A 14,632-nucleotide genomic window follows, 5' to 3' on the forward strand; every position below is an offset into this window, starting at 1 on the left:
GAAATTTCATAATTAAAGCTGGGGGTAAACGTTTGATGTCTGTAACAAGGGCAACAGGAGCGAGACTGGGGTAGTAAGGTCTGACCAAAATGCTGGTTGTAGGAATGAAGGGGGAGATGATGATAATTCACATTCATTATGTAGTCCTGAGCTTGGCCTTATTTTATATGTTACTTCAGAGTAGGACTTGTTTTTAATCTCTGTATTTATTTCCCCCATACCTGGCATAGTGCCAGGTATATAATAAATGCTTGTTGATTTAGATGTCATTTCAGGAAAGAAAAAAAAAGGTCAAAGTACCCTCTGATTAAAAAATTGGCTGGAAAAAAAACTTAATTTCATAAGACTAAGTGACCCCGCTTCTCTCTCACTATGACCTTTCAATTTATTGTCAAGGATTCTGTATTATTTAATTAGTGATCACTTAGTCTTATGAAGATCTAGTAAGATCTAGTAAGAATGACCCTATCACAAGTACTTGTGGGGTTTTTTTTTAAGCTTAAGATGAGAAAGCTTGAACACAGGTTATATAGGTTAATCTTTACACTTCTATTCCCTTCTTCCATATAACTGTGTCAGAATCCAGTTTCCTAACCCCCAGTTCTTGTTTCTGTCACCAACACAGGGAAAACGGAAACCTCCCGGAGTGAGGACTGATCTGGAGATCGTTTGGCACTGTTCTTTTCAGAAACACTGTTCCTGATTTCTCTGCAAGTGACAAGATCCAAAGATGACCTCTTCATTGACTCGGGAAGGATATTCTTTCCCACATGCTAGAAATGCACTGTTCATGTCTCTTATCTTGCCTGTGGTACTCAGCATTTCTTCTGCCAGGACTCTGTTCATCTCCAGACACTCTCTGTGACTTTGGAAGGACCTGAAGACTTGCCTACTCTAGAAATACCGTTGAGCAACGACTCATTGAGCAAGTTTACCAGATGACTTTTTGGCTACACCAGTTGTAAAGATGATGAACGTGGAAACATAAGGGAGGGAACAAATCTTATTTGCACTTTATGTAAACTTTTCAGATTGAAAGAAAGCTTTGCCAAGAAATACTTCCTCTGGAAGCAACTTGAGGAGTTGGCCTAAGGAAAGAGTTCCTATTGCACCACTCAGCTAGATGTCATTGGATGAGCTTTCTGTAGCGTTAGCTCAAGTGTATGTTTTCTCTGTCTCTACAAAGGGCTGTCCTTGTCATTGTAATATCTTCACACATGCCTTGTTGACTGAACACTTCTTATTTTGTTCTTTCTTCCTAGTCTTGGAAGTAAGGCTTCTTGCCTCTGCTCAAGATGAGTGAAAATATGAACCTCATATGAGATAGAAATACCATTTACTTCCCTTTTTATTTTCCTCCCTCAAGAGGTTGGCTCCCCAGAAGTCTAGCCAAGGTTGGAAGTTCAGCATTGTCTTACTGGCTCCTTTAATAATAAGGTAGAGTTGTGGATCCAAGACTAAACATCTTATCTGGACCTTAGAACCAATCTATAATTATGTTAAAACAAAATTAGATCTCTGGTTAACAGTATTTTTTTTTAATTAACAAAAGTTTTCTTTGCCCATCTTCCCCCCTATTCATTTAAAAAAAAAAAGAAAAACAAGTACTTATATAACATATGCTTTGTCAAACAAAACACATTGCTGCATTGGTTATATCCCAAGTTATACTTCTTAATCCTTGAGCCATCATTTCTCTCTTAAGGTTAGATAGTAGCATGGTTCCATTGGGCCTCAGAGTTTATATGTGTCTTCACTGGTTCTGGTGGGAAAGAGGGCTCAGGAAAATTAGTGATGTCTTCCCCTTTAAAAAAAAATGAAGACACTCTTCTTTGAGAAAGTAGGGTAAAAATAAAGTCTCCATTTTTAAAAGAAAAAAGAAATAAAAAATTCATGGAAGAAAAAACCTATGTTGAGTCACTGGACTCTGTCTATCCCCACCAGCTTTCACTCCCACAACCAGCATTTTGGTTAGACCTTGGTACCTCAGTCTCACTTCTGTTGTCAGTGTTACAGAGGTCATGTATTTACTGAGGTGTAATTGTGAAATTGTGAAAAAAAATTGTTTTCTATGACTGTATGAGGGAACACTTTGCCTCATCCTCATAATCCATTTCCCATATCATTGTGGCCTTTCCTCACCTTCCTTTGGGACACCTTCTTGTATTCCCTTTTGTATCTTACTTGGAATTGTCTCATTTCCCTACTTATACAGTGAAGAAGGAAAATGGGAAACCTTTCATTTTCTTTAGGTAGAGATGTTGGATTTCTTGGGAGAAATCCCAAGTTTAGCTTTGCCTTAACTGGTGGTTGAAAAGCTTCAGACAAGTGTTGTCATTTCCACCTGGCTCCACATCGAGCCTTTTTCTACATATATCTTTGGAGATGTACAAAATGTGTCCATTGCTTTCTTCCCCATTTTGTCACCATGAAAAGACTCCCTGGTCTTTGTGTGTGTGTGTGCGCGCAACTTTCTACCATCATACATTTGTGAACCCGGGAGATTAATTCTAGAATTCTTTTGGTGTCATGATTGGTTTGGTGAATGAAACTGAGCTGATTATTTACCAAATGGCAGAGTATTGTAAAACATGCTGTGAACCACTATTAGTTGGAAGATTGGCAGGATTTCTCTTCTTCTCTGCCTTGGACCATTAAGAATATAAACTTAACCCTGATGAATGTAGCTTCAGTTGCACTAATACAGAATCCTTGACAATAAACTGAAAGGTCATAGTGAGAGAGAAGAGGGGTTTACTGGCTACTCTGGTAAGAAGCAGTCACTATGTATTTTTGAAGTTGTCTATTTTGCTTTAGGGTTTTTTTTCCTTCCTTTTCTTTTTTTGGGGACTCAACCTGTGATTTCATCAGTCTAGAATACTAGTGAGGGATTTCCTTTACCAACACATCAGCATTATCTCTTGCATTATCTTTACAACCTTGGCTACCTGGTGCACCAACAGGTTAAGCTGCTTTCCAGTGGTCACAAGCCCCTCCATTGCCTATTCCAGAGGTAGCAGATAAGACTACAAAATTCACTTAAAGCTTTTGACCAGTCTTCCTCATGTATACTAATGGGTATCTGATTGCTGGGAGTAGATGCAGATTCATTGATTGAGTAACAGGCTATTAAAACAGTATAGCCCTGGTACTTCGAGTTGACTTTTTTTTGGCAAGTTATTTCTTTTTTTAAACTTGTCCAAGGTCTGACTTTTCTTCTATCTTACCTAAACTATTGGGAGAAAGGTACTATACAATAAATGTTTAAAATAATCTATTTTATCTTTGGCTGATTTGTGTGGCTGAATTATCCCACTAGAAATCAAGTCCAGAACAGGTTGAAGATGAAACCATATAGCCAGGGACTGTTTTTTATATTCCCTTAGACCCTGTTGTTTGGGAAGGACTGAAAACTGCCAAGGGAAAGTCATTTGGTGAATAATCAGATCAATTTCATTTGTATTCCTGGCAATGGAAATGTTAAGAGCCTTCTAAGCATTACATCATCGAAATAGTGCAGGGTCCTTAGCAGTAGATTGAATTTTGATCCAAAGATCCAATTTCATGAGGGTAAAAGTCTTACCTCAGTTCAGTAAATAGATCTACAGTAGAGTAGTTAATACCAATTAAATGCAGAGCTGTCTAAATTATGGATCATCTGTTTGAACCTGATATCTTTTCCTTTTTAAATTACTCTGGCTTCTTAGTAGCAGAATTGTCCTTATGTCTGATCATTTAGTCCTAATATTTCCTTTAAAAGAAGTCTTGATGGGAAATGCCCCACATAGGGTCGGTAGTCCTTATAAAATAGCTTGCAAAATAGAGAGGCTTAAGGTGTTTTCTTTTTAAAGATTTGCTTGCCCACTGAAATGGTTAGCTGTGGTGAGTGCAGAGACTCCAAAAATGGCCCTGTCTTTTTTTAGTGTTAGAACTCTTGAGCTGACAGAATGATGGGCTGTGTGACTCTAGAGAATATCAGAATTAAAGAATGACAAGTTGGGGCAGCTAGGTGGCGCAGTGGATAGAGCACTGGCCCTGGAGTCAGGACGACCTGAGTTGAAATCTGGCCTCAGACATATAACACTAACTGGCTGTGAGACTCTGGGCAAGTCACTTAACCCCAATTGTGTCACCAGAAAAAAAAAATGACAAGTCTTAAGTAATTACTTTAAAGACAGGAATTGCCTAGTGTTTTCCCTTATCCCATGCCCTTCTCAGTTTAAAAAGCAGCTGACACATTTAAAGAATTCATAAAAGAATCTTTTAAATTCATTCTACCATCTCCAAATGTGCTATTCCTCAAATGTGAAAGTCTGTAGCTGGTGTGAGCAGGGCAAATGATTCATTTTTCCAGTAGTGGGAACAGATTTAGGGTTATCCATCCATCAATCCTTACCTGATAAATGGCCAGGATTAGGGGAGTGCAGTATTTTGCCGTAGGGGCCACTCTAGTGGAGAGAAGGTGAAAGTGTTGTCTGAGTCCTCAAGTCTTAGAACTGGAAGGGGGTACTCTTGACATAATATAGCTCCACACACTAATCTTCAAGACAAAAATGAATACCTACAGGAAGTTTAAAAGGGTCCTATTGACCCTTTGATCTATCTCTAGACAACTTTAGAATGACTATTTTCAGTCATTATGAAATAGCAACAAACGTATTTCATGCCTTTTCCTGGAAATTATCTTTTTAAGGTTGACTCTGGAACACAGGTCCATAAATTTTTAAAAAGTATTTTGATAGCTATTTCAATAGAATTGCTTTCCTTGATAATCCTAGGTGTTTATATTTTATACATATAAAGACATTCTCAGACAAGTTACATAGGCATTGCCTGTTTACCAAAAGGGTCCACAAAGAAGAACAAGGTCATGTGCATCGGTGTAGTAAATATTTCTACATTTTGCATGAACACCAACAAAAAAACCTGCAAAATGTTTTTGTTTGTTTCCTGGGAGTCTCTAGTGCTACTGGGGAATCAGAGAAAATATTGTCTGAAAAAAAATCGTAGTTTTAGAGTTTGAAAGAAAACTTGGACGTTACCTAGGTCACCCTTGCCATTTGACCTATGAGGAAACTGAGCGTCAGAGAGGTTGTCTTCCCCACAGTCACACAGGCAGAGCTTGGGGTTCAAATCCAGGTTCAGTGCCTCCAAACCTAGCAGACTTTTTTTTTTTAATTCAGCATTTTAGAGTGCTTTCTCCATGGCAGCCTTTGGAGGGAAGTAGATGTGTTTACATTCTATATTACTATAAGGCTAAGAGGGGTTGTGATTTTTTTGCCCAAGCTCACACACTCCCAAGTAAGTGACCCCAGTGTCTGGAACATAGCAGGCACTAAATTTCTGTTGATTGATGCCAATCCAGTGAACTTTTAACTATACTTCATGCCATCCTGTTCCCTAAGTTAATTTATAAAGCTGTAAGATGCAATGGAGGGAGCACTGGGCCTGGAGTCAGGAAGATTCAGCTTCCTGAAGTTCCCGAGTTCAAATTCAGCCTCAGACGCTTACTAGCTGTGTGACCCTGGTCAAGTCACTTCACCCTGTTTGCCTCAGTTTCCTCATCTCTAAAATGAGCTAGAGAAGGAAACGGCAAAGGATTCCAGGATCTTTGCCAAGAAAACCTCAAATGGGGCCACAAAGGGTCAGACACGGGACTGAAACACAACCATAAAACTTCCAATAAGGGACTAAATGAATGGGCTGACATGAGACCCCAGGGGAATGGGAGGAAGAAATGTTCGGTGGAAAGGAGATGATCCCCCAAGAGATAGAACATCTCCTGGCTGGTGCTGAACATTATTAGCCCTGTTCTCTGTTGGGTTCTGGGTATTAGCTGTTAGGTGTGAACAGACACACATCATAGCTAAGTAGCCCTTGCCATCTGGAGTGAAAACACTTGTAGTTTCCCTGCTGCATTGAATTTAGTCCCTCCCTTAGGCACTGCGATGAGTTTAAACATTGGTTCTGGCATCTTGCTATTCTGTGTAAAAATATGCCTCATATGAGAAAAGGCTTTATTCCTCCCCTCCCCGCCATTTTTAAACACATGCCTTTCCAGCTAGGATTTACCTACACCTAAGTTAGGAAGAGAGATCTATAGAGCTTAGTTGCCCTCAGGCATTATTTCCCCTTCAGATGGATCCTACAAGGAGGCAGAGCCTCGGTCCTTCTGACCCTTTGTTTCCATCACTCCAGGGATCGTTTTGGGAGGATTGAGTTCAAGTGAGGATGGAAAGCTGCAAACACTTGTTTTCCAAAGGCTGCCTTTTCCTTGCAATTTTGTAAGGCTGACTTTAGAGCAAAGGTTGTTAACTTGGGGTCCACATATTCCCAAAGGGTCCCTGGATAGATTTCAGTGGGTCTGTGAACATGTATGAGAAAAATTTACAACTTTATTTTCACTAACCACTAAACTTTAGCATTTCCTTCAATTATGAATTTTAAAAACAATTCTGAGGAAGGGTCCATAGCCTTTTTCACCAGACTACCATTGGTGGCCATGACACAAAAAAAGATTAAGAACCTCTGGATTAGAAGAATGTTTAAATGTCCCAGTAAGTTATTTGAATTTTGATTTTTTTTTTGAGACCATCTGTACATTCTGAAAGTTGAAATATGGCCTCCAGTTGCCTTTTTTTTTCTTGTAGTAATTTTCCTGACCTTGCTGTAGTAGAATGCTTTGGAAAATAGCTGGGGTTTTTTTTGTATCCCTCACAGGTAAATAATCTTCCATTCTTTTCAGCGCTTGAGCATTTTCAGAAAAATCTAATGAAGACCTCTTTGTGATTTCAAAAGGGACAAAGCCTGCCCGAAGCTGTGTGTGTGCTGGTCACCACCAGCTTTGGATTGTGGCTGATTAAATGTGTGTATGTTGTCCTTACCAACCCTACAGGTTAACTTAAATTGTGAAATGAAATCACTTCAGTACTGCAAGAATCAATAAACACTGGGTTATGTTCAAATCTGTGTTTAAGCCCTTTATTTTTAATGCTTATTTCTTGAGGGAGAAATTGGACCTCTTTTTTTTCCCTTAATTTTTATTTTCAGCTCCAAATTCTTTCCCTCTCTCCATCTGCTACCCCGCCTGCTGAGAAGGCCAGAAATGATGCCCATCATAAATATAAATCATGCAAAATGTTTCCATGTTAGCCATGTTGCAAAGATAAAAACAAAGAAAGAAGGAAAAAAGGAAGGAAGAAAAATGAAACAAATATGCTTCAATCTACACTTAGAATTCATCAATTCTTTCTCTGGCAATGAATAGCATTTTTCAACATGAGTCCTTTGGAATTGTCTTGGATCATTGTCTTGATCACAGTAGATAAGTCTTTCACAGTTGATCATTGTTACAATATTGCTGTTACCGTTTTCAATGTTCTCCTAGTTTTGCTCACTTCACTTTGCATCAGTTCATCTAAGACTTCCCAAGGTTTTTCTGAAATATCCTCTTTGTCATTTCTTATAGCGTAATAGGATTCCATCACAACCACATACAACTTGTTCAGCCATTCCTCAATTGATTGGTATCTTTCAGTTTCCAATTCTTTGGCACTGTAAATATTTTTGTACATATTTTCTTTTATCTCTTTGGGATACAGACCTAGTAGGGGTACTGCTGGGTCAAAGATGACCTTTTATATCTAAATCACACACCCATTTAGAGCTTATCTTGTTGGGCTTCCCTTTTAAAGGTGGACCTAATGGTGGCAAAGCCAAGGAAAGGGGAGACCAGCTGTTAATAGAACTGATGGAATGTGGATTGTCAGCTGACATTTATTAAGTGCTTACCATGCACTAAGCACTGGGAGTACAAGTTCCTGCCCTCAAGGAGCTCCCCTTCAGAATGGGAAAGGACAACATGAGAAAAGAAGCTGAAAAGGAGTGGGGAGGGCCAGGGTTTCCAGCTTGAGAGCACAGTAAAGTCCAAAGTGCAGCCTGAAGAACTATTAGCCAAGGCTGACCTGCAGAACTTCTTTAAGTGGAGATTCTGGGAGGAGCCCTCCAATCAGAGGGAGAGGCTGCAGGGACAAGGTACTTCCAGTGTGTGAATTCCAGTGAAACTTCTGGAGGAAGAGCTGAGTCATGGTGAGGTTTCAGGATGGTAGAGGAAGTCTAGAGTATAGCCTAGAGAAGATGGACTACCTTCTTAAAATGGAAAAGGAAAAGATTTATTGAATTGTCAAGATCAAAGATTAAAACTGGGACCTTAGAGGTCGTCTAGTTTGGAAATATCAAACATGGGACACAGCACTCCAGAGTACTGCCCAAACCAGATTAAAATGCAATTTGAAAATGTTTAACAAAATAAAAATACAATAAAAATGTTATTTTATGTTTTTTTTTCTGTCTATGCATTACAGAGATTCATTTCTATTTGAGTTTGATACCAGTCATCTAGTTCACTGCCCTTCCCCCCCATTTTACAGATGAGGAAACTGAGGCCCAAAGAAGTTAGTTAAGTGACCTGCTTCCAAAGTCACACAGGTAGAAGTGGCAACATTAGGTTTCGAACCAGAGTTATCTGACTCCATGTCTCATAAATATTTTATTTTTGAGTTCTCCTGGAAAATGTGGGTCAGATGAGCATAGATTCTACTGGTCGTGACACATGTACATTACCTGGCATATAGTAAGTACTTTATAAATGTGTACTTGGTGAAAGAGGTCAATAGTACTATGGGGAGAGTATACCTGAAAGTGGGAAAACTGGGGTGCATTTCCCAGCTCTTCCATGAACAGCTATATGACCACCTGTAAGACACCTCTGTACGATGTTTCAAAATCTACACGGAAGTCATGCTTGTTCTAAACTAGATGCTCTCTTAATCTCCTTCCTGGTCCCACTGTCTGGATTTGAGAGGTCCTTGCCCTAGCTAGAACACTGAAATCGGAATCTCAAAGGGATCTTTCCCACAATCCATATTTCAATTTCAATATCTAAATTGTTTATTGAATAATCAAGATCAAACGATCAGAGATTTGACCTGGAAGAGACCTTAGAACATCCTTCCTCTCTTCCTCCATCCCCCTTAATTTTTCAGATGAGGAAAGAAGACCAGAGAGGTTATTCTAATTGTCTAAGACCCACCCAGACACAAGTGGTCGTTGTTCAGTCACGTCTGACTTTTTGTGACCCTATCTAGGGTTTTCTTGGCAAAGATACTGGAGTAGTTTGTCATTTCCATCTCCAGCTCATTTTACAGGTAAGGAAACTAAGGCAAACAGGGTGAAGTGACTTGCCCAGGGTCACACAGCTAGTAAGTATCTGAGTCCAGATTTGAACTTATAAAGATGAGACTTCCTGACTCCAGACTCACACTCTATCCACCGAGCTACCAAGAAGTGGTCGAGTCAGGATTTGAACCTAGATCTTCTGATTCCCCAAGCCATCAACAATCCTAGCTGGAGGAATCCTGAAAAGGCAGCACCTTGAGAAAAGCAGTCGTGACTCCACTTTGCAGGTTTGGCACCTACTTTTGGTCATTTCCGCCTATTTTTACAGTAATTCAGCCTGTGGACTAGGCTCTCCTTGAAGTGCCTATTTTTTTTTTTATCACTCTTCTGTTGGGCAAGATAACATTTTCAGAATTTAATCCTCATCTGATAAGTTTATTTTTAACCAACCCTACATCCTTTCCTCCTTGCTTTTTATTTTCTTTAACCCCCCATCTCGTTCTTTACTGACTTTCTCAGGAGGTGTGAGCGCTAAGAGGCTTCTCTATGGTTACAATAACATTTGTAGCATTGAATGGGAGCCAGGGTTTTCCCATACAGTAGCAGCTCCCTAAGAATGCTGGGAAAATCCACCGAAGGTTCACAGCAGCTTTCTCCTCTGCACGTGTTCCTGTTTTCAACTGAGAAGCTATAGTCATCCTCTACCCCTCCTCTGGGTATGTATGTGGAGTCCAGAGTTTGGCCATCAGAAAGTTTGTGTCATCCCCAGAGAGGAAGCTTGCATTAAAAAAAAAAAATAAACCCGTGTGAAACAAAGGTTTATTACCTTGACCAAAGTCACGCAGCTAGTTAATGGCTTTACAGGGCAAACACACTTTGTCTATGCCTGCATGATTGAGAGATAACACATCTATTAAGCTCTTATAGTGTGCTGGACACTCTGCATAAAAACTGGGCTGCCTCCTTAGGCTATAAATGTTTCTCAGTTTCAGGCTAACGAAACTGGCTGCTTTCCATTTAAATGAAGGGAAGGTTTGTGTTTTTCACGTGACCTCTGACTGAAGTTTTCCCCAGATAAGCTTGTCAGGGGTAAATGATTATCTTGCAGCTTTGGGGTCCGATTTTTTTCTCCCATATTTTTTACCCTTTCCCTTACTTCCCTTTTCCCCAAAGGAATGCAGATAAATAGGGTTATGAGAATTCCTATGACTGAGGAAACTTTTCCAGCTACCAGTAGGGTGAAGTGAAAATTGAAAACCTGTGCAAAGAAATGATCTTTGAGTGGAGAGATCAATTCCCCAGAGTTTGTTATATGTGGGAACAGTTCTTCAGGACTTACTTCCGACTGCATTTTAAACTATATATACGTTTTGACATTTCCTCAGTGGGTCAAGTGTCACTAAATTATGCCTCATTGTTCTATGACACATGGGGTCACAGATTTAGAACTAGAAGAGATTTTAAAGCTCATCTAGTCCAACCCCTTATTTCATACCTAAAGTAACGAGGCTTAAAGAGGTTGTGACTTACCCATGGTCTCAGAGGTTGTAGATGCCAAAGTTGGGCTATGAAATAAATAAATAAATATTTTTTAAAAACAAGAAAAAAATTTAAAAAATAAAGTTGGGATTTAAACCCAAGTCCCCTGATGCCTCATCCATTATTCTTTTGATGGCATTAAGTTAGTCAACCAGCACTTATTAAACATCTGCTGTATGCCAGGCACTGTGTGCTAAGCACTTTGCATATGTTGTCTCATTTGAATCTTACAACAACCCTGAGAGGATTGTGCTAAGATAGTCCCTGCTCTCAAGGAGCTCTCCACTTAAGGGGAGGATAACATGCAAACAATTATGTACAAACGAGTCACATACAGGATAAATTGGGGGGCAGGGTCTTGGAGAGAAGGCACTAAGATTAAAGAAGACTGGGAAAGGCTTTCTGCAGAAGGTGGGACTTTCACTAAGACTTGAGGGCCATCAGAGAAGCTAGGAGGCAGAGATGAGGAGAAACAGAGTTCCAGACATGGGGTTCAGTTAACGAAAATGCCCAGAGCTGGGAGATGGGGCATCTTGTTTGAGGGAAAACAAAGAGACCTGTGTCACTGGATCACAAAGTGTGTTGTGGGGTTGTTGTTTAGCCATGCTGGACTCTTTGTGACCCCTTTTGGGGATTTTCTTGGCAAAGATACTGGAGTGGTTTGCCATTTCCTTCTCCAGCTCATTTTACAGATGAGGAAAGTGAGGCAAACAGGATTAAGTGACTTGCCCATGGTCACACAGCACGTAAGTGCCTGAGGATAGATTTGAACCTCCTGACTCCAGGCCCAGTGCTCTCTCCACTGTGCCAGCCAGTCGCCCATGTAAGTAGACAATGGCCCTCATAGATGCTTACACCTGGTAGGCCTATTCTATGATTCCTTTGCTAGTCAAAAGACCTTCACTCCCAGTCACATAACCTCCTTATTCCCTTATTCCTTCCCCTCACAGCTTCCCTTATCCACCCATAAGAAGTCAGGTAAAATGTTTTGCCTGCAAAATTCCATCACCTTCCGTGCAATTTTTATCAACACCTATAACTGCTCTCAGAAGCTCCTTGGGAATTTAAATCATAAAATCATGCTGACTTCATCATCTATAAATGTATAGTGCATAACCTTCGTTGGACTCTGCTAGACAATCCTTCTATTCTGCTATGACTAACTTATTTTATCATTCTCCACAGGAACTGTTCCAAATAATTTTCTCTGTCCTTTAGACCCTAGCCTTCTTCTGAAACCTAACACATATACCTTCTCCATTATGCACCTTTACTCTCTACTAGCTCCTCCCCATCTGCTTCAAACTCCTTAGTTGTAGAAAAAGCTTTCCTCTGACCTACCCACCCCATCTGGATACCATTCCAACTCTCTCTTCTACTTTACCTCTAAATTTCTATTAAAAATATTTATTTTTAACATCCTTTTTCTTTTAAATTTTGAGCTCCAGATCACCTCCCTCCCTGTCACCCTCTCCCCACCCATTGAGAAGGCAAAAAAAATGATATTGATTATACATGTGAAATCATGCAAAACATATTTCCATATTAACCATGTCACAAAAAAGGCAAATTAAAAAAAGAAAGCAAGAAAATTATGCTTCAATTTGCACTCAGAGTTCATTATTTGTTTCTCTGGAGGTAGATAGTATTTTTTTTCATTATCAGTCCTTTGAAGTTGTCCTGGATCGGTACCTGTCTTGATCACAGTAGCCAAGTCTTTTACAGTTGATCATCATTACCACATTGATGTTACTGTGTGAAATGATCTCTCAGTCCTCACTTCACATTGCATCAGTTCACATACATCTTGCAATGTTTTTTTTTTCCTGAAACCACCCCCCTTTGCCATTTCTTATAGCACAATAGTATTCCATCACAATCATATACCACAACTTGTTCAGCCATTCCCCAATTGATGATCATCCCCTCAATTTCTGATTCTTTGCAACCACAAAAAGAGAAGCTATAAATATTTTTGAACAGAGAGGTCCTTTTCCTTTTTCTTTGATCTCTTTGGGTTATACACCTAGTGGTGATATTGCTGGATCAAAGGTATGCACAGTTTAAAGCCCTTTGGGTATAGTTCCAGATAGTTGTCCAGAATGGTTGGACTAGTTCACTACTCCACCAACAGTTTATTAATATATCCATTTTCCCTTATCTCCTCCAGAATCTGTTATTTCTGATAGGTGTGAGGTGGCACCACAGAGTTGTTTTAATTTTCCTTTTTCTAATCAATAGTGATTTAGAGCATTTTTTTCATATTATAGATAGTTTTGATTTCTTCTTCTGAAAACTACCTGTTCATATTCTTTGACCACTTTTCAATTGGGGAATGGCCCTTATTTTATAAGTTTCCACTCAGTTCACTGTATATTTGAAAAAAGGGGTTTTAGAAGAAACTTTGCTAAAACTTTTTAATATTATTTCATAGTACATTATTTCATTTTAATATTATTTCATTGCCTTTTCACAAAATGTAGTTCCCCTGATTAGCTCTTTTCAATTAGGTCTAATTTTGCTTTTGCTTTGTCTAAGGTCATGATTGCCATTCCTATCATGTTCACTTCTACTGAAGCATAATAGTTTCTGCTCTAGCCCTTCCTTTCAATTGTGTGTGTCTTTCTGTCCCAATTGTGTATCTTGTACACAATATATTTTCTTTTCATTATTTTTTTGCATCACTCATTTCTTTTCCCAGTTTTTTCTCTACCATCCTTATCTTTAATTTTTAAATTAAATTAATTTTTCCAGGAATTCTTGCTGGCCTTAGCTGGTTTAGCATTTTTCTTTGAGGCTTTGCCTATAGCTAGTTTCCACAGAGTTGTCCTCTTCTAAGTTTATGTCTTGGACTTGTACCTCAGTCCTCTAATGCCAAATCCAATACTTTTTTTCTGGATCTGAAGTCAGGAAGACAGGTTCAAATCCAGTCTGAGATACTTACTGGCTATGTGACTGTGGGCAAGTCACTTAACATCTCTGTGCCTCAGTTTCCTCATCTATGAAGTGGAGATAATAATAATACCTAACTCCCAGGGCTATTGTGAAGATTTTTTTTCTTTTTTTCATTTTTATTGTGAAGATTAAAATAGGATTGGACTTATAAAACACTTTGTAAACCTTAGAGGGCTATGTAAATGCTACTATTATTATCTTTTTTTGGGGGGAGTGAGGCAATTGGGGTTAAATGACTTGTCCAGGGTCACACAGCTAGTGTCTGGTCTGAGGTGGGATTTGAACTCAGGTCCTCCTGACTCTAGGTCCAGTGCTCTTTCCACTGTGCCACCTAGTTGCCCCATATTATTATCATCTTAATGGCCATCTAACTCAACCAATATCTTGAAAAGGATCCCATTATATTATAAAGCAATCTTGTAGAAGCAGACAGCGCAATGGATAAAAAAATCAGAATCCTGCAATATGTTGCTTACAAAAAACACACTTGAAGTAGGGAGACACACACAGAATAAAGGTAAGGGGCTGGAGCAGAATCTATTATGCTTCAGCTGAAGTGAAAAAAAAAAGCAGGGGTAGCAATCTTGATCTTAGAGAAAGTAAAAGCAAAAATAGCCCTAATTAAAAGAGATAAGGAAGGACACTATATCTTGCTAAAAGGTACAGTAGAGAGCGAAGCAATCAAATTAGAAGAGCAAGAAACAGTCTGTCTGTCAGATCGATGGGAAAGGGAAGAATTCATGACCAGACAAGAGATAAAGAACATTATGAAATGTAGAATAGATAATTTTGATCTTGTTAAATTAAAAAGCTTTTGTACAAACAAAACCAATGCAACCAAGATTAGAAGGAAAGCAGAAACAATTTTTGCAGCAAGTGTCCCTGATGAAGGCCTCCTTTATCAAATATATAGAGAACTGAGTCAACTTTATAAGAATGCAAGCCGTTCCCCAATTGATAA

General features: G+C 39.2%; 1 protein-coding gene across 1 annotated transcript in view; it reads left to right on the top strand.

Moving 5' to 3' along the window:
* EGLN3 (egl-9 family hypoxia inducible factor 3) overlaps positions 1-6,965 on the top strand; it is a 44,539-nt gene extending 37,574 nt beyond the window's left edge. Inside the window, exon 5 of the mRNA XM_021009363.2 lies at positions 626-6,965. Coding sequence (XP_020865022.1) covers positions 626-657 — 32 coding nt within the window. The 3' untranslated portion in view covers positions 658-6,965. The remainder of the gene's footprint in view (positions 1-625) is intronic.
* The last annotated feature ends 7,667 nt before the right edge of the window (positions 6,966-14,632 follow it).

The sequence above is a fragment of the Phascolarctos cinereus genome, unplaced genomic scaffold (genome assembly GCF_003287225.1).
Source record: "Phascolarctos cinereus isolate Bilbo 61053 unplaced genomic scaffold, phaCin_HiC Scaffold_3;HRSCAF=262, whole genome shotgun sequence".
Classification (NCBI taxonomy): Eukaryota; Metazoa; Chordata; class Mammalia; order Diprotodontia; family Phascolarctidae; genus Phascolarctos; species Phascolarctos cinereus.